Source organism: Lagenorhynchus albirostris, chromosome X, assembly GCF_949774975.1.
Source record: "Lagenorhynchus albirostris chromosome X, mLagAlb1.1, whole genome shotgun sequence".
NCBI classification, from domain to species: domain Eukaryota; kingdom Metazoa; phylum Chordata; class Mammalia; order Artiodactyla; family Delphinidae; genus Lagenorhynchus; species Lagenorhynchus albirostris.
The window spans coordinates 57975804-57998398 of record NC_083116.1 but is presented as its reverse complement, the minus strand read 5'-3'; the positions used below and the strand labels follow the sequence as shown (position 1 = coordinate 57998398).

General features: G+C 39.2%; 1 protein-coding gene across 1 annotated transcript in view; it reads right to left on the bottom strand.

Annotated features, from left to right (window-relative positions):
• The window catches only part of CHM (CHM Rab escort protein), a 175627-nt gene that overhangs the window by 36641 nt on the left and 116391 nt on the right, over nt 1-22595 (bottom strand). Inside the window, exons 10-12 of the mRNA XM_060137299.1 lie at nt 20304-20408; nt 19834-19897; nt 14476-14572 (exon numbers count right to left, since the gene is read on the bottom strand). Coding sequence (XP_059993282.1) covers nt 14476-14572; nt 19834-19897; nt 20304-20408 — 266 coding nt within the window. The remainder of the gene's footprint in view (nt 1-14475; nt 14573-19833; nt 19898-20303; nt 20409-22595) is intronic.

The following is a 22595-nucleotide window of genomic DNA, read 5'->3' as shown; positions in this document are numbered from 1 at the left end:
AACTAGGCCCGTAAGCCACAACTACTAAGCCTGCGTGTCTGGAGCCTGTGCTCCGCAACGAGAGGCCACGACAGTGAGAGGCCCGCACACCGCGATGAAGAGTGGCCCCCACTTGCCACAACTAGAGAAAGCCCTCACACAGAAACGAAGACCCAACACAGCCAAAAATAGAAATAAATAAATTAAAAGAAGGCTCAACATTTAAAAAAAAAAGTGGTTTGAGAAGTTCTGTGCTGTAGATTTCTAGCTGGAAGATGCTCCATGGTCAGGTAGACCAGTTGAAGTTGATAGTGATCAAATCGAGACATTAATTGAGAACAATAAACATTATACCATGTGGGAGATAGCCGACATACTCAAAATATCCAAATCAAGTGTTGAAAATCATTTGCATCAGCTTGGTTATGTTAATCGCTTTGATGTTTGGGTTCCACTAGGGAAAAAAACCTTCTTGACCGTATTTCCGCATGCAATTCTCTACTGAAACGTTCCGTTTTTAAAACAAATTGTGACAGGCGATGAAAAGTGGATACTGTACTATAATGTGGAAGAAAAGAGATTGTGGGGCAAGCTAAATGAACCACCACCAACCACACCAAAGGCCGGTCTTCATCTAAACAACGTGATGTGTATATGGTGGGATTGGAAGGGAGTCCTCTATTATGAGCTCCTTCCAGAAAATCAAACGATTAATTCCAAAAAGTACTGTTCCCCATTAGACCAACTGAAAGCAGCACTCGACAAAAAGCATCTGGAAATAGTAAACAGAAAACGCGTAATCTTCCATCAGGATACCACAAGACCACATGTTTTTTTGATGACCAGGCAAAAACTGTTACAGCTTGGCTCGGAAGTTCTGATTCATCCGCCGTATTCACCAGACGTTGCACCTTCGGATTCCATTTATTTCGGTCTTCACAAAATTCTCTTAATGGAAAAAGTGTCAGTTCCCCGGAAGACTCTAGAAGGCACCTGGAACAGTTCTTTGCTCAAAAAGATAAAAAGTTTTGGGAAGATGGAATTATGAAGTTGCCTGAAAAATGGCAGAAGGTAGTGGAACAAAAGGGTGAATACATTGTTCAATAAAGCTCTTGGTGAAAATGAAAAATGTGTCTTACTTTTACTTAAAAACTGAAGGCACTTTTTGGCCAACCCAATACTTAAGTTCTAGGAATAGAAATGGCAAGCCATGGTTCTGTTCCTCATATTGGATAAGAAATGTAAAGCTAATTATGCTACAACTACTCTGAGAAACAGTATAGCATGGTGGTTAAAAGTGTAAGCCCTAGAGTCAGACTGTCCGGGTTCAAATTCTGCTTCTCCCTCTTACTAAATCTGTGACCCTGGGTGAATCATTTACCTTTTCTGTGTCTCAGTTTCCTCATCTGAATAATAGAAAAGACAATGGCACCTATCTCAGATTTGTTGTGAGGGATAAGTTAATCCATGTGAAGAACTTAGAACAGAGCCTGCATATATTAAGTACTTGATAAATGTTAATTATCATTACTATTAAATTGTAATAAATGTTAACTTAGAAAGAAGTTCGAGTTCTACCTAAATATAGGAGCAAAAGCCTAAGTACATGAATGAGGCAGGGGAAGGTGATAATATTTGAACTAAGATTTGAAGGATGAACAGGCATTTAAACCAGTCTGCAAGGACAACCCTTACGAAGCTTATGACAGTCTCTGTGTGAAATGCAGGGGTGAGTAGACAAAAGTTTGCCTCAACACAAATTGCTTTAATAGATATTGTCAAAGAATACACTTCATCCAAAGGTGGGGATCTCCTATATTTGTAAAGTGCAGAGATGTCCTACCACCATTTCTTACCACATAACATTTAACCCTGGAGAATTTAATAATATGAGGGAAGTTCCTTGACCTCTATAGTGATTCCATGAATAAATATAACTCTATTATATGAGAAAGCTACTAAGACAAATACATACATGTGAAATGCATTTTAGTGTTTCCCCCAAAGAATATATTGGAAATTTAACAATGTCAAAATTCCAAGGAAATGTCCCGGTGATGTTTAAAATAACTAAGATATTGCTTTTTTAAAAAAAATGTGAAGATCACAGTACCACTTCATGCTACATATGACTACAGAACACAAAGATACATGCTTTGTTCTTCTCAATCATTAGAAAGACTTTCCTGAATGAGCTGACCTGAAGAAGAGGTTTGGGGATGAGAAAGTATACACACACATAAATAAATGAATTAAGCAGGAACAGAATCCAAATGACAAAGAAGGAAGGAGCCACATGGGAAAGGGCTAACTTAAGATGGGTCACTTATTAGTATGTTGTGAGGCAATTTGGAAAAGTGGTTTAAAATTCCAGGAAATTATGTATCAAAGTAGGAAGGTTTGATAGTAATGAAGCATAAAGAAAAATGCTCAAATTTAATGACCACTTGAAACATTTTTATACTGTAGCAGCCTGGAAATAAACACCCCGAACTGTGGATTAAATTGTACATAATCAAAATTATAACAAACATCTGGTATAGTATGTCAAATTTTGGCTACACTATTATACATGTCTGTAATATGATCCCTTATCTTTGTGGCATAACCAGTTAAATCTGTTTTTAATTCATACTGTAGAGAAATCAGAAAATCAAGGTAAACAAATAAAAAAAAAAGTTAGTTACCTGTCTTCCCACCATTTAGGGATAACCACTGTTACGACTATTTTGGCATATACTCTTTGGAATTTGTTTCCTATACAGTGATGTACCAATAAATACACGTATGTGTCTGCATATGTATATATAAACACACAAATAGGTTCATCCCTCACAATACAAAATTAGTTCAAAAATTTTACTCATGACAGAAAATTTATATAAGCAAACTTTATGTTATCATTATAGTTAATATGAAACTGCAAAGTTTCTTTTTTTTTTTACATCTTTATTGGAACATAATTGCTTTACAATGGTGTGTTAGTTTCCGCTTTATAACAAAGTGAATCAGTTATACATATACATATGTTCCCATATCTCTTCCCTCTTGCGTCTCCCTCCTTCCCACCCTCCCTATCCCACCTCTCTAGGTGGTCACAAACCATCGAGCTGATCTCCCTGTGCTATGTGGCTGCTTCCCACTAGCTATCTATTTTACGTTTGGTAGTGTATATATGTCCATGCCACTCTCTCACTTTGTCACAGCTTACCCTTCCCCCTCCCCAAATCCTCAAGTCCATTCTCTAGTAGGTCTGCGTCTTTATTCCCGTCTTACTCCTAGGTTCTTCATTACATTTTTTTTCTTAGATTCTATATATATGTGTTAGCATATGGTATTTGCCTTTCTCCTTCTGACTTACTTCACTCTGTATGACAAACTCTAGGTCCATCCACCTCACTACAAATAGCTCAATTTCGTTTCTTTTTATGGCTGAGTAATATTCCATTGTATATATGTGCCACATCTCCTTTATCCATTCATCCGAAGATGGGCATTTAGGTTGCTTCCATGTCCTGGCTATTGTAAATAGTGCTGCAATAAACATTGAGGTGCATGTATCCTTTTGAATTATGGGTTTCTCCGGGTATATGCCCAGGAGTTGGATTGCTGGATCACATGTCAGCTCTATTTTTAGTTTTCTAAGGAACCTCCACACTCTTCTCCATAGTGGCTGTACCAATTTCTATTCCCACCAACAGTGTAGGAAGGTTCCTTTTTCTCCACACCCTCTCCAGCATTTACTGTTTTTAGATTTTTTTTTTTTTTTTTTTTTTGCGGTACACGGGCCTCTGACTGTTGTGGCCTCTCCCGTTGCGGAGCACAGGCTCCAGACGCGCAGGCTCAGCGGCCATGGCTCACGGGCCCAGCCACTCCGCGGCATGTGGGATCTTCCCAGACCGGGGCACGAACCCGTGTCCCCTGCATCAGCAGGTGGACTCCCAACAACTGTGCCACCAGGGAAGCCCTGTTTGTAGATTTTTTTGATGATGGCCATTCTAACCGCTGTGAGGTGATACCTCATTGTAGTGTTGATTTGCATTTCTCCAATAATTAGTGATGCTGAACAGCTTTTCATGAATGTTTATTTTTAATTAGTTTTTTACCCTTAATGTTTATATTGTGCTTATAAGTTGATAAGAAAAGAATAATCAATAGACAAATGAAATGAATAAGGGATTCATAGAAAAAGTATAAATACCCAATAAACACTAAGAAAGGATGGTCAACTTCATGAATTATTAAATACACATTTAAACAAAATATTTTCTACTTTCAAACTGGCAATGGAGATTTGATAATACCCAGTGCTCTTGTTTGTTTAGAGAAACAGACATGTTTGCTTATAAACTACCAGTGGATATGCAAGTTGATACCACTTTGGGAGAGGGGCAATTTGACATTATGTATCAAAAGCCCTAAAAACTCCAGAAACTTTCAGAAACTTTGGGACTTCCATTTCCAGAAAGATGGAGTAAAGGTACTCTTCTCTATCGTTCTTGCTAACTACAGCTAAAAATTTTGGACATAATATATAAAACAAACATAAGAAAACCCTGAAGTACAGAGAAGAAAAGCAGACCAGCTAGGGACCTTGGGACCAAAGGAACAAAATGGCAGAGTTCCCTGGTTTTTCTTTTGTTTTTAAAAATTAATTAATTAATTATTGGCTGCGTTGGGTCTTCATTGCTGTGTGTGGGCTTTCCCTAGCTGTGGTGAGCAGGGGCTACTCTTCGGTGTGGTGTGCAGGCTTCTCATTGCGATGGCTTCTCTTGTGGTGGACCACAGACTTTAGGCGCACGGGCTTCAGTAGTTGTGGCGCAAGGCTCAGTAGTTATGGCTCGCAAGCTATAGAGGCCAGGCTCAGTAGTTGTGGCGCATGGGCTTAGTTGCTCCACGGCATGTGGGATCTTCCTGAACTAGGGCTTGAACTTGTGTCCCCTGCATTAGCAGTTGGATTCTTAAACACTGTGCCACCGGGGAATTCCCTCCCTGGGTTCTCTTTTTGCCTCATGTATCTCAGACCGGTTACCAGAGAAAATGGCAACCAAGAAACATCAATGGACTCAGACAAACAAAGCCCCAACAAAAATCTGCTCTCATTAGTCAAAAGACCAGGAAAGGGGCAACCTAGCAAGATAAAAAACTTTTAGACATAGTTGTTCTACCCCAGTCAAAGACCATAGAAAAAAACCAAGGCCCCACCTCTACACTCACCATTAAAGGTTGAATGGGGAGTGTAGACTTCCACTCTTCACCAGGCTGTAATGAGGTGCCCCAACCTCCCTGGTAGGGTGGTGTCAAAGAAGGCCAAGTATGGAGCCAGGACTTTCATCCCCACATGGAGAAACAGTCCCCATCCTCTACCATGTCAGCAGAGACCATGATGGGATCCTAGATTTTCACCCCTACCCAGCAGTAATGAGGACCGCTCCCCAGTCCCACTGTAGTGGTGTCATAGGAGGCCAAATGGAGAGTGAAGTCTCTCACCATTGCCTGAGTAATGAGGCCACACCCTCTCCCCACGGTGTCATTGAGGCCATGTGGGGAGCAGTGTCGAGACACTGCTGCTCCTCCTAGCCAGGCTGGAATGAGTGGAGGCCTAGTGGAGAGCTGGCACTACAATCACTCAGCAGTAATAGGGAAGTTCTCCAACCTCTGGGTGCCAGGAGAGGCCAAGTGGGGAACCAGGACTTCCACTACCACCTGGCAGTAACAAGGGAGCACTCCCTTTCCCCACCAGAGCAGTGTCAGAGGAAGCCTAAGAATAAGATCTAAGTCCCATTATATAACAAAAATGCCTGGGTATCAATCCAAAATTACTCATTATACCAAGAACCAGGAAAACCTCAACTTGAATAAGAAAAGACAATCAGCAGATGCCAACACGACACAGCTGCTGTACTTGTCTGAAGATTTAATGTAGCAATCATAAAAGTGCATCAGCGACTTCCCTGGTGGCACAGTGGTTAAGAATACGCCTGCCAATGCAGGGGACAAGGGTTTGATCCCTGGTCTGGGAAGATCCCACAGGCCGCGGAGCAACTAAGTCCATGCACCACAACTACTGAGTCTGCACTCTAAAGCCCACGAGCCACAACTAACTGGTCCTGTGCGCTACAACTACTGAGCCCACACACCGCAACTACTGAAGCCCGTGTGCCTAGAGCCCGTGCTCTGCAACAAGAGAAGCCACTGCAATGAGAAGCCCATGCACTACAACGAAGAGTAACCCCTGCTCACCGCAACCAGAGAAAGCCCATGTGCAGCATTGAAGACCCAACGCAGCCAAAAAAAAAAAAAGCATCAATGACCAATTACAAACATACATGCTGGAAACAAATGAAACAAACTGTCTCAGCAAAGAAAGAGAAAGCCTTAGCAAACAAGTAGAAGATTTTTTTTTTGAGAAAAGATAAATTGTTCATTTCTGTTTACAAAGCACAATATACATAATCATTATAATTTATAGATAGCTTAAGAAAAAAAAGGGCTCCTTAAATCCAGAAAAAAAGAACATTAAAACATTAACAGTAATCTAAAAAATAAAAAGTCACAACCATCCCTCATCAGTTCATTCCATCTTAGTAATGAATTCTTGTTCTAATCAATCATGGGTTAGTCGTCTCCTGATACCTGCTTCTTCACTAGAGTTATGAAAATCCTGATGTATTCCACAAGTAACAAGTATAAGATTTAAAGAAGAACCAAATGGAAAATTTTAAACCCAAAATGTAATAATTAAAACTTTAAAACATAATGGTTGGGTCCAAGAGCAGAATGGAATGCACAGACGAAAGAATCAGTGAACTTAAAAGTAGAACTGTAGAAATATGACACAATATGAACAAAAGAGAGAAAACAGACTATATGAACATGAACAGAAATACATGCAGTTTGGGCTCTTCTTGCTCTTTGTACTATCTTTGTACTCTCTGTATCAATACTATCTTAGTATTGTTACCACTTTGGCTATACTCCTTCATATAATCCACTGTGTCTAGCAGGGTACACTGCTGTCAATAGGTGTAATAAATATCTTTGAATAAAAAAAATGAACAGAGCCTCAGAGACATGTGGAACTATAGTGAAAGATCTAATAGACATGTTTCCTCCCAGAAGAAGGAGGAGAAAGAGGGTTGGCTGAAAAATACTCAAAGAAATAAAGGATGAAAATTTCCCAAATTTGACAAAATATATAAACCTGCAGATTCAAGAAGGTGCACAAATTCCAAATATTGATAGAATAAATCCAAAGAAATCCATTCCAAGACACATCATAATCAAACTTCTAAAAATTAAAGACTAAGAAAAAAATCTTGAAAGCAGCCTTGAGAGAAAAACAAACAAACAAACAAACACTAGCTATAGGGGAAAAACAACAGATTTCTCATGAGAAACCATGAAGGCCAGAAGAAAGTATACCTTACCATGGAATACTACTCTGCAATAAACAGGAATGAACTATTGATACATGCAACAGGTTGGGTGATCCTTAACAAAATTACACTGAGTGAAAAAAGTCAATCTCAAAAGACTACATACTGTATGATTCCTTTTATATGACATTCTCAAAATGGCAAAATTATTGAGACGGAAAACGGATTAGTGGTTGCCAGGGATTAGGTAACAGGTGTGGGGAAGGAGGGATTTGGCTGTGGCTATAAAAGGGCAACAATAGGGATCCTTGTGGTAATGTCATAAGAATCTACACATGTGATAAAACTGCATACACACATTGTACCAGTGTCACATTCCTGGTTTTGATATTGCACTATATTGGAAGAAACTGGATGAAGGATACATAGGACCTTTCTGTACTATCTTTGCAAATTCCTATGAATCTATAATTATTCCAAAATTAAAAAAAAATCCATACACTTTGACCCAATAATTCCACTAAAAAAAATCTTACAAAAAATAATGGATGCTCACAAATATTTACTTATAAAGATGGCTGCTTGTTACAGGAGTATCAAGTAAAATTTTTCAAAACAATCCAACATCATGGGATTAAATAAAAATGGCATATCCACAATCACTGAAAATTATATCATAGACATGCAAAATGATTTTTGTTGTATTATTAAGTCTTTTTAAAAAGCAGGTTATAAAGCAGTATATAAATTAGTATTGCATTTTTATGAAAATATACATGCATACACAAACAAAAAAAGACAAACATAACCAAGTATTTATCATTTCTAAGTAGAAAGATTATACTAATTTTACTTTTCTTTTTTTATATCTTCCAAATTGTCAACAGTGAATATGCATTATTAGACTGGGAATACAAAATATTTCACATAGAAAAATAATCAATAAAAATAAATTTACAGAAATATTCACAAACATAAAATAAATGCAATTTAGAAAATTAAAAATGTGCAGTTTTATTTTATACTTAAGATGCTAACACAGATAAAAAGACACACACAAAAACTGGCTAAAGTAATAGGGGAAAAATAATAAGGACAGATGTCAGGGTAAAGATTTACCTGTATCACTATAAAAGGAAAAAAACCTTCTCTGAGCTACTTTTTCAAATGGAAATTTAGGATTACAGCAATATTGGATAAGTTTTCTTCCCTCTCTCTGCTGGCATCAAGCTCTCACTTCTCTTTGACCACATTTTTGTCATTTTTTTTAAGTAATAGCACTACACTTGTAAACATAGTCAAGTGTTCCTTGACTAGGCCAAACCAGATTGGTCTTCTGCTTCTCATAATTCATGTAAGAGTTTCAGTAAAACTTAATATAAGTTTATAGAATTTAAAAACATCCTAATGATACTGTTATGTTTTCCTCCTATGACTCTCTAGTGTCTAGTTTGTTGGTACCTCTCTTGTGGTATTTTAATAGTCTGCCTCTTACAGCTACTTCTGTGTTTGTCTTATCTGTCCCACTAGATTGTGAGTCCCCCAAGTTCAGGGCCTATGTTGTATTCATCTTTATCTATCCTGATATGCCTACCAGAGCACACAGTTAATATTGTCTTGTTCCATTAGATGTGCAGTAAGATTATGAATACTTCAAATCAGGAATGTCAGCCTCTGTTCCTTTATAATCCCTACAAGTACAGTTTAGGTCTAGGCATAGTGATGGCTAATGTATACATGTTGATTTCAACTTAGTGAAACATCTTTAAGAAACATGTTGGAGGAGGCATGATACATGAGAGTGGTGAGACAGAAATTTTAATACACACAAATAAAAGAATAGATAGATTAATTAGTCCCTAACTTTAGTCTCATAAGAAAGAAATACATTGAGGATTTATACATGGTAGAAATTCAGTAACTAGATTAAGAATTCAAAGGAAAAGAGGAAAACTAGCAGTAAAGAAAATAAATTTTGTGAAAGTAAGTTTCCAATAAACTTAAAAAAATTAAAGAAAGAATCCTTGCAAAGGATCTTGGAACTAGACCTCTGTGAACTGGCTCTTTCAGTTTGCCCACTTAAAAGGAATAATAGGAGGACCTACAAGATGGTGGAGGAGTAAGATGTGGAGATCACCTTCCTCCTCACAAATACATCAAAAATACATCTACGTGTGGAACAACTCATACAGAACACCTACTGAACACTGGCAGAAGACCTCAGATCTCCCCAAAGGCAAGAAACTCCACATGTACCTGGGTAGGCAAAAGAAAAAAGAAAAAACAGACACAAAAGAATAGGGATGTGACCTGCACCCCTGGGAGGGAGCTGTGAAGGAGGAAAGGTTTCCACACACTAGAAGCCCCTTTGCAGGCGGAGACTGTGGGTGGCAGAGGGGGGGAAGCTTCGAAGCCACGGAGGAGAGCGCAGCAACAAGGGTGCGGAGGGCAAAGCGGAGAGATTCCCGCACAGAGAATCGGTGCCGACCAGCACTCACCAGCCCAAGAGGCTTGTCTGCTCACCCACCGGGGGGCGGGCGGGGGCTGGGAGCTGAGGCTCGGGCTCAGGGAGAGGACTGGGGTTGGTGGCGTAAACACAGCCTGAAGGGGGCTAGTGCGCCACAGCTAGTCGGGAGGGAGTCCGGGAAAAACTCTGGACCTAAGAGGCAACAGACCATTGTTTCAGGATGCGCGAGGAGAGGGGATTCCTTCCCTGTCTGTCCACAGAAGGCAGAGTACGGCTTAAACGAGCTCCAGAGATGGGCGTGAGCTGCGGCTATCAGCTCAGACACCGGAGACAGGCATGAAACGCTAACGCTGCTGTTGCAGCCACCAAGAATCCTGTGTGCAAGCACAGATCACTATCTACACACCACCGCACCACCCTGTGAGCCTGTACAGCCCACCACAGCCAGGGTCCCGTGATCCAGGAACAACTTCCCCAGGAGAACACACAACTCAGGCTGGTGCAATGTTACTCTGGCCTCTGCTGCCACAGGCTCGCCCCGCATTCCAATTATAACTACCGTACTCCTCCCTCCTTCCAGCCTGAGTGAGCCAGAGGCCCCTAATCAGCCGATGCTTTAACCCCGTCCTGTCTGGGGGGAAACAGAAGCCTGAGGGCAACCTACACGCAGAGAAGGGGCTAACTCCAAAGCTGAACTCCAGGAGTTGTGCAAACAAAGAAGAGAAAGGGAAATTTCTCCTTGCAGCCTCAGGAGCAGCAGATTAAATCCTCACAATCAACTTGAGGTACCTACATCTGTGGAATACCTGAATAGACAAGGAATCAACCCAAAATTGAGGTGGTGGACTTTGGGAGCAACTGTAGACTTGGGGTTTGCTGCCTGCGACTGACTTGTTTCTGATTTTTATGTTTATCTTAGTATAGTTTTTAGCACTTGTTATCATTGGTGGATTTGTTTATTCGTTTTGTTGCACTCTCATTTTTATTAAGTATACTTTTATTTTTATTACTTTAATTATTTGTTTTTATTTTATTTTATTTTTTTTCACTTTTTTTTTCTTTCTCTTTTTCTCCCTTTTCTTCTGAGCTGTGTGGCTGACAGGGTCTTGGTGCTCCAGCCTGGTGTCAGGCCTGAGCCTCTGATGTGGGAGAGCTGAATTTACGGCACTGGACCACCAGAGACCTCCCAACTCCATGTAATATTAATCGGCGAGAACTATACCAGAGATCTCTGCCTAAAAGCTAAGACCCAGCTCCACCCAACGGCCAGCAAGGTCCAGTGCTGGAAGCCTCATGCCAAACAATTGGCAAGACAGGAACACACCCCACCCATGAACAGAGAGGCTGCCTAAAAGCATAATAAGCTCACAGACACCCCCCAAAAACACCACTGGAAGCAGTCCTGCCCCTCAAAAAGACAAGATCCAGCCTCATCCACCAGAACACAGACACCTGTCCCCTCCACCAGGAAGCCTACACAACCCACTGAACCAACCTTACCCACTGGGGGCAGACACCAAAAACAACGGGAACTACAAACCTGCAGACTACAAGAAAGAGACCCCAAACACAGTAAGTTAAGCAAAATGAGAAGACAGAGAACTATACAGCAGATGAAGGAGAAACGTAAAAAGCCACCAGACCAAACAAATGAAGAGGAAAAAGACAGTCTACCTGAAAAAGAATTCAGAGTAATGTTAGTAAACATGATCCAAAATCTTGGAAAAAGAATGGAGAAAATACAAGGAACGTTTAACAAGGACCTAGAAGAACTACAGAGCAAACAAACAAGGATGAACAACACCATAAATGAAATTAAAAATTCTCTAGAAGGAATCAATAGCAGAATAACTGAGGCAGAAGACCTGATAAGTGAACTGGAAGATAAACTAGTGGAAAAAATTACCACAGAGCAGAATAAAGAAAAAAGAATGAAAAGAATTGAGGACAGTCTCAGAGACCTATGGGACAACACTAAACGCACCAACATTCAAATTATAGGGGTCTCAAAAGAAGAAAAAGAGAAAAAGAAAGTGTCTGAGAAAACACTGGAAGAAATTATAGTTGAAAACTTTCCTAACATGAGAAAGGAAATAGTCAATCAAGTCCAGGAATTGCAGAGAGTCCCATACAGGATAAATCCAAGGAGAAACATGCCAAGACACATTATAATCAAAATATCAAAAATTAAATACACAAAAAAATTAAAAGCAGCAAGGGAAAAGCAACAAATAACATACAAGGGAATCCCCATAAGCTTAACAGCTGATCTTTCATCAGAAACTTTGCAAGCCAGAAGGGAGTGGCAGGACATATTTAAAGTGATGAAAGGGAAAAACCTACAACCAAGATTACTCTACCCAGCAACGATCTCATTCAGATTCAATGGAGAAATCAAAACCTTTACAAACAAGCAAAAGCTAAGAGAATTCAGCACCACCAAACCAGCTCTACAACAAATGCTAAAGGAACTTCTCTAGGCAGGAAACACAAGAGAAGGAAAAGACCTACAAAAACAAACCCAAAATAATTAAGAAAATGGCAATAGGAACATACATATTGATAATTACCTTAAATGTAAATGGATTAAATGATCCAACCAAAAGACACAGACTAGCTGAATGGATACAAACAAGACCCGTATGTAGGCTGTCTACAAGACACCCACTTCAGACCTAGGGACACATACAGACTGAAAGTGACGGGATGGGAAAAGATATTCCATGCAAATGGAAATTTAAAGAAAGCTGGAGTAGCAATTCTCATATCAGACAAAATAGACTTTAAAATAAAGACTATGACAAAAGACACAGAGGACACTACATAATGATCAAGGGATCAATCCAAGAAGAAGATATAACAATTGTAAATATTTCTGCACCCAACATAGGAGCACCTCAATATATAAGGCAAATGCTAACAGGCATAAAAGGGGAAATCAAAAGTAACACAATACTACTAGGGGACTTTAACACCCCACTTTCACCAATGGACAGATCATCCAAATGAAAATAAATAAGGAAACACAAGCTTTAAATGACACATTAAACATGATGGACACTATAAAACCCTTAGAGGAAAATATAGGCAGAACACTCTATGACATAATCACACCAAGATCCTTTTTGACCTACCTCCTAGAGAAATGGAAATAAAAGCAAAAATAAACAAATGGGATCTATGAAACTTAAAAGCTTTTCCACAGCAAAGGAAACCATAAACAAGATGAAAAGACAACCCTCAAAATGGGAGAAAATATTTTCAAATGAAGTAACTGACAAAGGATTAATTTCCAAAATTTACAAGCAGCTCATGTAGCTTAATATCAAAAAAACAAACAACTGAATCACAAAATGGGCAGAAGACCTAAATAAACATTTCTCCAGACAAGATACATGGATTGCCTAAAAACACATGAAAGGATGCTCAACATCACTAATCATTAGAGAAATGCAAATCAAAACTATAGTGAGGTATCACCTCACACTGGTCAGAATGGTCATCATCAAAAAACCTACAAACAATAAATGCTGGAGAGGGTGTGGAGAAAAGGGAACACTCTTGCACTGTTGGTGGGAATGTAAATTGATACAGCCACTATGGAGAAGAGTATGGAAGTTCCTTAAAAAACTACAAATAGAACTACCATACGACCCAGCAATCCCACTACTGGGCATATACCCTGAAAAAAACCATAATTCAAAAAAAGAGTCATGTATCACAATGCTCATTGCAGCACTATTTACAATAGCCAGGACATGGAAGCAACCTAAGTGTCCATCGACAGATGAATGGATAACGAAGATGTGGCACATATATACAATGGAATATTACTCGGCCATAAAAAGAAATGATATTGAGTCCTCTATAGTGAGGTGGATAGACCTAGAGTCTGTCATACAGAGTGAAGGAAGTCAGAAAGAGAAAAACAAATACCATATGCTAACACATATACATGGAATCTAAAAAGAAAAAAACGGTTCTGATGAACTTAGAGGCAGGATCGGAATAAAGATGCAGAAGCAGAGAATGGACTTCAGGGCATAGGGAGGGGGAAGGGTAAGCTGGGACAAAGTGAGAGAGTAGCATTGTCATATATACACTACCAAATGTAAAACAGATAGCTACTGGGAAGCAGCCACATAGCACAGGGAGATCAGCTGGGTGCTTTGTGACCACCTAGAGGGGTGGTATAGGGAGGGTGGGAGGGGACACATGAGGGAGGGGATATGGGGATATATGTATACATATAGCTGATTCACTGATATACAGCAGAAACGAACACAACATTGTAAACAATTATATTCCAATAAAGATGTTACAAAAAAAAAAAAAGAAAGAAAGAATTGGAAAGTCACAGAAATCCTTTCACTGGAGAGATTAACAATGGTGCCTGTGAAGATTTAGCCATAGAAATGTTTAGAGGCAAGGGGAAGGTATGAAATGACTTACTGTATGAACATACACTGTTTGAACAAATACTGTAGATTAAAAAAAAAAAAAAATATATATATATATATATATATATATATATATATATATATATACGGCAAAACTCTACTAACACAACCCTGAGAACGGTAACAACAGCTGTCCCCATTTACTTCCTAAACAAACACAAAAGAAAATACCAGACTCTGTTGTGCTTACATGTGCCTTTCATACATGTCATTGTTGAGGAACATAACTCAATGACCCGAACAGCAAAAGCTCCTGGTTCTTCTGCTGGCACTGTCAAAATGGAAATCTAAAAAGCAGAAACAAAGTATCAGACATAGCTGTTAGATCTCATTTTCATTTTTCTATCATTAGAGTGTAATTAACTTCCAAACTGAGTGTCTTTTTTCAAACTCTCATTGATGTTTGAAAAACATCGATCTGGAAGGATTGAATTTTAGAACACAGTTTGAAACATAAAGCATGCACATGTGTCCTAATGTCCAGTTTCTGCATTATTGATATATTTACATATGATATATATATTGCAGTCCTTTAATTTGTAGACAATAAATATTTCAAATATCTTTAATATTTATTAAATCCTTCACTTACTACATATTTTCAAAGGATATGATTAATTACCTCTGAGTTGTATGTACTTCACTGTTTGAAATCAGAGCACATTAAATTAATTTTGATTATTCATATTGGCTAAAAATAGCAGTTATAGAGCACTAAAAATTTAAAATGTTACAAATTGCAAAGAAATTGAAATAAGCAAAGTATATGTCAAAATGTACCAAAGTACAGCTAAACATATACCAAAATGTTTCAAAATGAATGGCTTCCAAGTAATTTAAGGACTCCATTAATATGTAGTATGCTGCCCTAGGCAGCACTCATATGCTATATGGCTTTATATTTAAAAGACTTTAAATAACCATCAGGTCAGTGTTTCTCTACAGAACCAAAAGCTTCAATATTAATTCTCAATTTAATCTTCAATCTGAGGAAACTATATCATTTTATATAGCAAACATTGCCAAAAAGTAAAGCCCCATTTGTACTTTTACCTGTGAGCATTATGCTTAGATTTTTGACTGGCAATGTCACATTGATAGCCTACTGAGGAAATGCCTACAAGTTCTGAAAATAGAAATTATTTTGATAGTCATGACTATCTTACTGTCATTACCTGTATATACATTTTGGGTTTTACAATGTCTCAAAAATTGTGTTCTCCATATTCCTCTTAACTCCTTTTGCTGCTGTCTATGATAAAAAGTGTTGTACTTTAGCATTAAAGAGAGAGGAACCACTAAAACATGGATTTAATGTCATATAATTATCAAATGACTATGACTAAAACCATGTGTATAACTGGAAAGGTATCTTAAGGACTGTATCAACACGTAAGTACTTCTTTTGTTTCCTACAACTATCATCTATATTTTTTTAAAAAAACTGAGATATAATCAGTGACCCCCTACCACAGTTCTGTCTGAACCCTGAGAATGTAACTGTCTTAAATCTCAGAGAGATTATAACAGCCACCAAAAGATAATTCCTTCAACACTTTAATACCACTTCCATAAAATTTATCTAGACTGACACCTACTCTTTCCTCTAAGTCTCATCATTTTATTTGTGCTTCAAAAATTTAAAAAGGGGGAAAAAAACTCATATAGGAAACAAAAAAAGGCAGGCCAGGTGTACATTTTAGATTGATCTCTCTGATGGCTATATGGAGGATAGATTTATAGGAGACAAGATGAGAAGCAGGGTGACCAGTTAGAAGGAAGAGGTGATGAGTTCCAAAACTGGAGCAGTGAGAATAAGGATCAAGAGGAAAAGCAGACTGGAGCAACTTCTAGGATGTACAGTGACAAGGATCTGGAGGCTCATGAGATTTCAGAGATAGGAGGAAGAAATCATTGTTGGAAGGATATAAGTGCTTTCATGGAAGTAGGAAGCGATGGATGAGTAGTTTGGAGAGGGAAGACGGTGAGTTCAGCTCTGAGTATGTTCAGTTTGAGGAGTCCTTGGGACAGATGTCCAGTAGGAAATTTGGCCTGTGGGCCAAAAGTCCTGGGAGATATACAAGTGGAAAGCTGTCACCAACTTTTATGCAGAGTTGGAACCATGAGAGTACATGGAGTCAAACAGCAAGTGTGCAAAGAGTAACAGATATGGTGGGCTGAGCTGAGAACCCCGAGGAAGCCCAATATTTAAGAGGAGGATAGAGCCCACAGAGGAGGCAGAGAGGGAATAGCCAGAGAGTTATGAGGAAAACCAGGAGAACACAGTGTCATGGAAGCCAAAGGAGTAGAGAGTTTCAAGAGAAAGGGAATAATCAACACTGTCAAATATACCAGAAAAGACCTAGTAAACAAAACCCCAAAAACGCCCTGTGGTCTTGACTAGTACAAAGTTATTAATAAACTTACCAAGAGAAACTATGGTAGGAATGTGAGGGTAGAAGCCAGGTTGGTCTAGAAATGAATGAGACGTAAGGAGCTGGAGGCAGCAAGTAGAGATACCATCTCAAAAATATTGACAGGAGCAGGGGAGAGATTGGATACTAGCTACAGATGGGGGCAGACTCAAGGGAGCATTTTTCTGTTTGCCTTATTATTTCAATTTTTGGAACAGAAAATGCTAATACATGTGTATAGGTTGAGGGGAAGGTGCCAATAGTGGGGAGAGGCTAAAAATGTAGGAGAGAGAGCAGGCATACAGGGTGGTGTGGGTGCATGTGTGTGTCAAGCGTGCTGGTGAAAGGGCTTGGCCTTGGACAAGGACGGGAGACCCCTCATTAGTCTCTGTGCTGGTGTACATAAGTTGTGGGTGGTCGGGCAGGAGGTCAAAGGGCACTGTGCTTAGTAGGTGTCCTTACTTTTCTCAGCAAAGTGATGGGGGAGAGTGAGAGGGCTAAAGGTGGGTAAAATAGTGAAAAGTTGGACTAGGCTCTGAGGGGAGAGGGCACTGTCTGAGCCAGTGAGGAGCTAACTGGTGGTGGGTACTGAGGGTCCTGCTGGATGAGGTTGGTGCCCTCAACACTGTGGTGGCGCCAGTCTGTCTGGCTGTACTGTTTTCCCAATCAGCCTTAGTGATACAGGTGTAGATCCCAGCTTCATCCAGGTATGGGACTTTCCTCTGTGGGTGCAGAGGAAGAACATGGCTACACAGGAATTGAAGGTGTTGGAGAAAGAGCAGTTCAGAAGATCCACCGTGTGGTCTAGGACACGGAAAAGGAAGAGGGCAGAAGGGAGCTAGTAATCCCGGAGGAAACAGAGGGAACAAGGAATTGTAGGTCTCTTTTAATAGGTCAATGAGTAGGCTGGGTGGGGGTAAGAGAATGAAAAAGCTGGAAGGATCAGAGCAGATTAATGCCACTGTAAACCCATGACCTCCAGATTTAATTGGACCCCTCAACACTGCCCAGCCATCTGACCACGAGACAGGTCACTCTCCATGGTGATTATTTTACACCCTTCCATGAGCTTTGACCCATCCCCACACTCATACCTCCATTCTCAGGAGATAACCTCACCTTGTAATTTAAAAAGTAAATAGAACCCATCAGATGGGAACTCCCAAACCTACAGATTCTCCTGCATTCACCCTCTTATTTCAAAGTGTCTCACATCCCATCTAAGGGCAATGTTTTTTACCTGTTCTCTGAATCCCATCCTCCCCAGCCTTTATCTGGACCTTGCTGCATCAATTATCCTCCTTTTCTCCTGGGAATCTTCAACCTCTCCCTCTCTACTGGCCCCATCCCCATCAGTTGAAATATACTCTAATACAGGGGGCCCCAACCCCCGGGCCACGGATGGGTACCGGTGTCTGTGGCCTGTTAGGAACTGGGCCGCACAGCTGGAGGTGAGCGGCAGGCAAGCGAGTGAAGCTTCATCTGTATTTACAGCCGTTCCCCATTGCTCGCGTTACCGCCTGAGCTCCGCCTCCTATCAAATCAGTGGTGGCAATAGATTCTCATAGGAGCGCGAACCCTATTGTGAACTGCGCATGTGAGGGATCTAGGTTGCACACTCCTTATGAGAATCTAATGCCTGATGATCTGAGGTAGAGCTGAAGCGGTGATGCTAGCACTGGTGAGCGGCTGCAAATACAGATTATCATTAGCAGAGAGGTTTGACTGCACAGAGACCATAATAAATCAATTGCTTGCAAACTCATATCAAAACCCTATCAGTGAGTCGCAAGTGAAAACAAGTTCAGGGCCCCCACTGATTCTGCCATATGGTGAGTTGTATAATTATTTCATTATATATTACAATGTAATAATAATAGAAATAAAGCGCACAATAAATGTAATGCGATTGAATCATCCCAAAACCATCCCCCCCACCCTGGTCCATGGAAAAACTCTTCCACGAAACTGGTCCCTGGTGCCAAAAGTGTTGGGGACCGCTGCTCTAATACTTTAAAGAAATGCCCTCTTCGCTTCCACATCCCGCTGCAGGAATCACTTCTTCCCTCTTACTCTTCCCAGCTTAGCTTCTTCAGAAGCATCTGTTTGCTCTCTTCACTTTTCTGCCTTTGTCATTCTTCGACCCATTCACAAAGCTTATGGTTTACTGGGAGCTACAGACAAGTAAACTAGCAACTACAGGACAGTGTGATGAGTGCTATGATTTTACCACTTCTCGCTCACACCTGTCACACTGTACTGTTGTTGCTATTTATCTGTCTGTATCTGTATCCTCTAGACTGCAAGCTATGAGGGCACAGATGCTATCATGGTCAGCACTGTCTCCTCAGAATCCAGCACACTGGCTGGCATGTCGAAGGCACTCATTGTCTGCTGAATGATTAAATGAAAGTATTTGCGCTCACTCGTAAAATTAACATATTTGCTTTATATAATACAAAGCTTCCAACTTAAGGAAATTTCGGAAACTATTTTTAGCAGTAGCATATAGGATAGGTCTGACAGTCACACTTACTAAGTAAGCTGATTTTATCAGTCCTGTAAATTATGGTCAGAAGGAGAAGGGGGCATACTTCTGGAATTTAAGTGTTCAAACTGAGGAAAAACCACAGGTATAAAGACACTTCTAACGAATCAGGAGTTATGAGGAGGAAGGGGGTACCGAAATGAACCATGGTGATGAGGAAATGTCAGAACTGAAAACGTGTGCTGATATTCATTCACACTGGGCCCCTAATGGTGAGCTTACCACCACTGCTGTAGGACTGGTTACCATAAAGCCTTTTCCTCCAAGATTTTTAAATGCTTCTAAATGCTTTTCTTCTCATAGTAATATACTTTCAATTTCATAGAAATAGCTGTAAAAAAAACTACGGTGATTTCAATATTCCTAGAATAAATCTGTTACATAAGATGCAATTATTTGTTCCACTGAAAGGAAATCTTTAAGAAACCAAGATTATTACATAATTGCCATTATGTGTTTTTAAAATGCATTAAATGTATTAGTACATATTGGTTAATATATTTTATTTCACCGATGTTAATTTACACATATTACCATGTAGATTAAGTTAGTAACATGCTATTAAAAAGTACAGAACTGGAATTACCTGTTGATCCGAATCTGTTTTTAGTACAGACCTATCCGTAATCAAGACTGCCCTGGAGATCTGCCTGTAATGCAGAAAACAGTTAATAAGTGACTCAGATTCCATGGATAAATTTCATTTATATAGCTATACAACCACCAGAAGGCATGTTTCAAAGAACTGTTATGATAAAAGTGTCACCTCTCCAAACCAAGTCAAGTTCTGCTTTAATCTTTTCTTGGCTCATGAAAGGAGGATGTGTGACCTGGAGACAGACCCCAGCTGATGCAAAGGAGTCAACATTAGGCTAGGCTCCTCCACAAAACCAGACCTTATAAGAGAACAGTGGTAACACACTGAATATATCTTTGGTTTGGTATACATTTGCATCTTACTTGAAGAACAGAGTCATTCAGAAGTGTCAGTGTAATCACACAGATGAATTTCCCCGTTTCACCTTCCCTTGCAGAGTGGCTGGAGGGGTGCCTTACCTGTATTGCACATGCGAGCATGTGTTCTCAGAAAAGTAACTGTCTTCCACAAGGAAATGCTTAGAGATTATTCTCTGACCAAACTGATCTATGATTGCTTTACATCTACGAAGAAGATAAGCACAGAGAAATAGTTCTCATTAATGATTACATAATTGAGAAAATGAACATAATCAGCTACCAATCTTGAATCTAAAACTAATGTCTTAAAAGACAAGATTTTTAGATTGCCTACAATTTCACATTTTTGGCACAAAACTTCACTAAACTGCAGAATATACATTCTTATTGCTATTTTGAAGTCTTTTAAACTATAAGATAAGTATAGACTAGAACTTATTTATTTTGAATGCTTAATAATAAGAATAAAGCTAGGACAAGTATTATTCTATAAGCTTTTCTAATGTTTAGGAACATAGAAGCTTTTTCTTTGTTTAGGAAACAGGCTTTTTTTTTTCCTTAACAGATCTAAGAAGAGGGGGAGGAAAAGTTGATTAAATATCTTGTTATATCATTCACAGCCTATAAAAGTCACTAAAGGCTTTTTATTTTTCTGTTAAGTGTCACTTTCTCTTTTGTTCAAGAATAGCTATCTTGTCCCACGTGTGATAATGTTTTAAACCAAAAAAATGGGATGGAGCTTCTTTTAATATCTGTTTCCACTTTACTCCAAAGGATGATCATATAAAGATTTCTTTCAAGTGCTGTTTCCAAATAAGGAAAACACTTATGCATGGACATTATCAGGTCTCTGTCATCTGATGTGTGTTGGGAAAATGAATCATATAGAACCCTCCACTGACCTTCTTTCAGTGTGTCTAGATAAAAGGATGAAAATTAGAATCCATCTCCTTACAGTGCCACAAGTTATAAATGTACTTTATAGGGCTCATTATCCAAACTAATGGACTAAGGGAAACATCCTTGAAATGGACTTACCAGCACTGACCAAGCCAGTATGCAATATTTCAGGAACTATATGCAAATGCCTGCATGTTTTCTATATCTTTTTATTATGGAAATAGCACAATTTACTTTTGTCACAGCTTTCCTTTCGGGACTAGAATTATTTTATTAGAAATACACTTATGTGTTGCTCCTCATAAAACGCAAGCAAATAATTTCAAACTTATGTCATATTTTAAATATACTGGTATAAATTAAAATATGTTACATCACTCTAAAAATAAGCCAAGTAAGAGCTATTTACCAGGCATAAAGGCATTAACAGTAAAATGACAAATACCCAAGGCCAATTGTGAGAGGAATTTAATGTGTATTTCCTAAAGGCAGATTATGATATGCTGATATTCTTGAATAAATGGCATGCCACTGTCATCAGGATAGACTATGATATCTCATGATGTTAGATATACATATTTTAAATCAATTAACTACATATTAATGCATGTTATATTACATTAATATTTAGGTGATTTTTTTCCCCATCTCACCTTCATCCCACTTCCTTTCTCTTCCCCACTTATGTTTCTATGCATATCTCTTCACATTTCATTAAACTAGAGCTCTCATTTTATAATACTTAACTACATAAAGTATTTATACCTATTTTCCAAAATAAGTATTTAAAAACTGAAAGGCAAGTTACTCATTCAGTCTCCTGTTTTATTTATTATTTTTTTAATTAAAAAAAATTGGGGGGCTGTGCCGCGAGGCTTGTGGGATCTTAGTTTCCTGACCAGGGATCGAACCTGGGCCCTGGCAGTGAAAGTACCGAGCCCTAACCACTGGACCACCAGGGAATTCTCTCATTCTCTTGTTTAAGACATTCATATATAATTTAAAACACAAGGTACTTTGGCGAGGGAAAAGAGAAATCTGCTGATCGATCATGAAGCATTGATCCTTATTTGTCCTGGAAACACTGACAAGCCTTTTTCTTACCTTTAACTCAGAGACTATACAAAGTCAAGAGGGAATAATCTGGGCAGAAAAAAGAGAGTGTAAAAATCTTCTATATCTTGATAGGGATTTGGGTTATACAGATTTATCATCTGTCAGCACTCAGGTAATGAACACTTAAGATTTCGGCACTTTAGGGACTTTCTTGGTGATCCAGTGGCTAAGACACTCCCAATGCAGGGGGCCCGGGTTCAATCTCTGGTCAGAGAACTAGACGCTACCTGCATGCCACAACTAAAGAGCCCACATGCAGCAGTGAAGATCCTGCGTGCCACAACCAAGACCCAGCACAGCCTAAATAAATATTTTTAAAAAAAGATTTTTGCACTTTATCATATGTAAATATTATATCAGAAGAAAAAGCTGTAA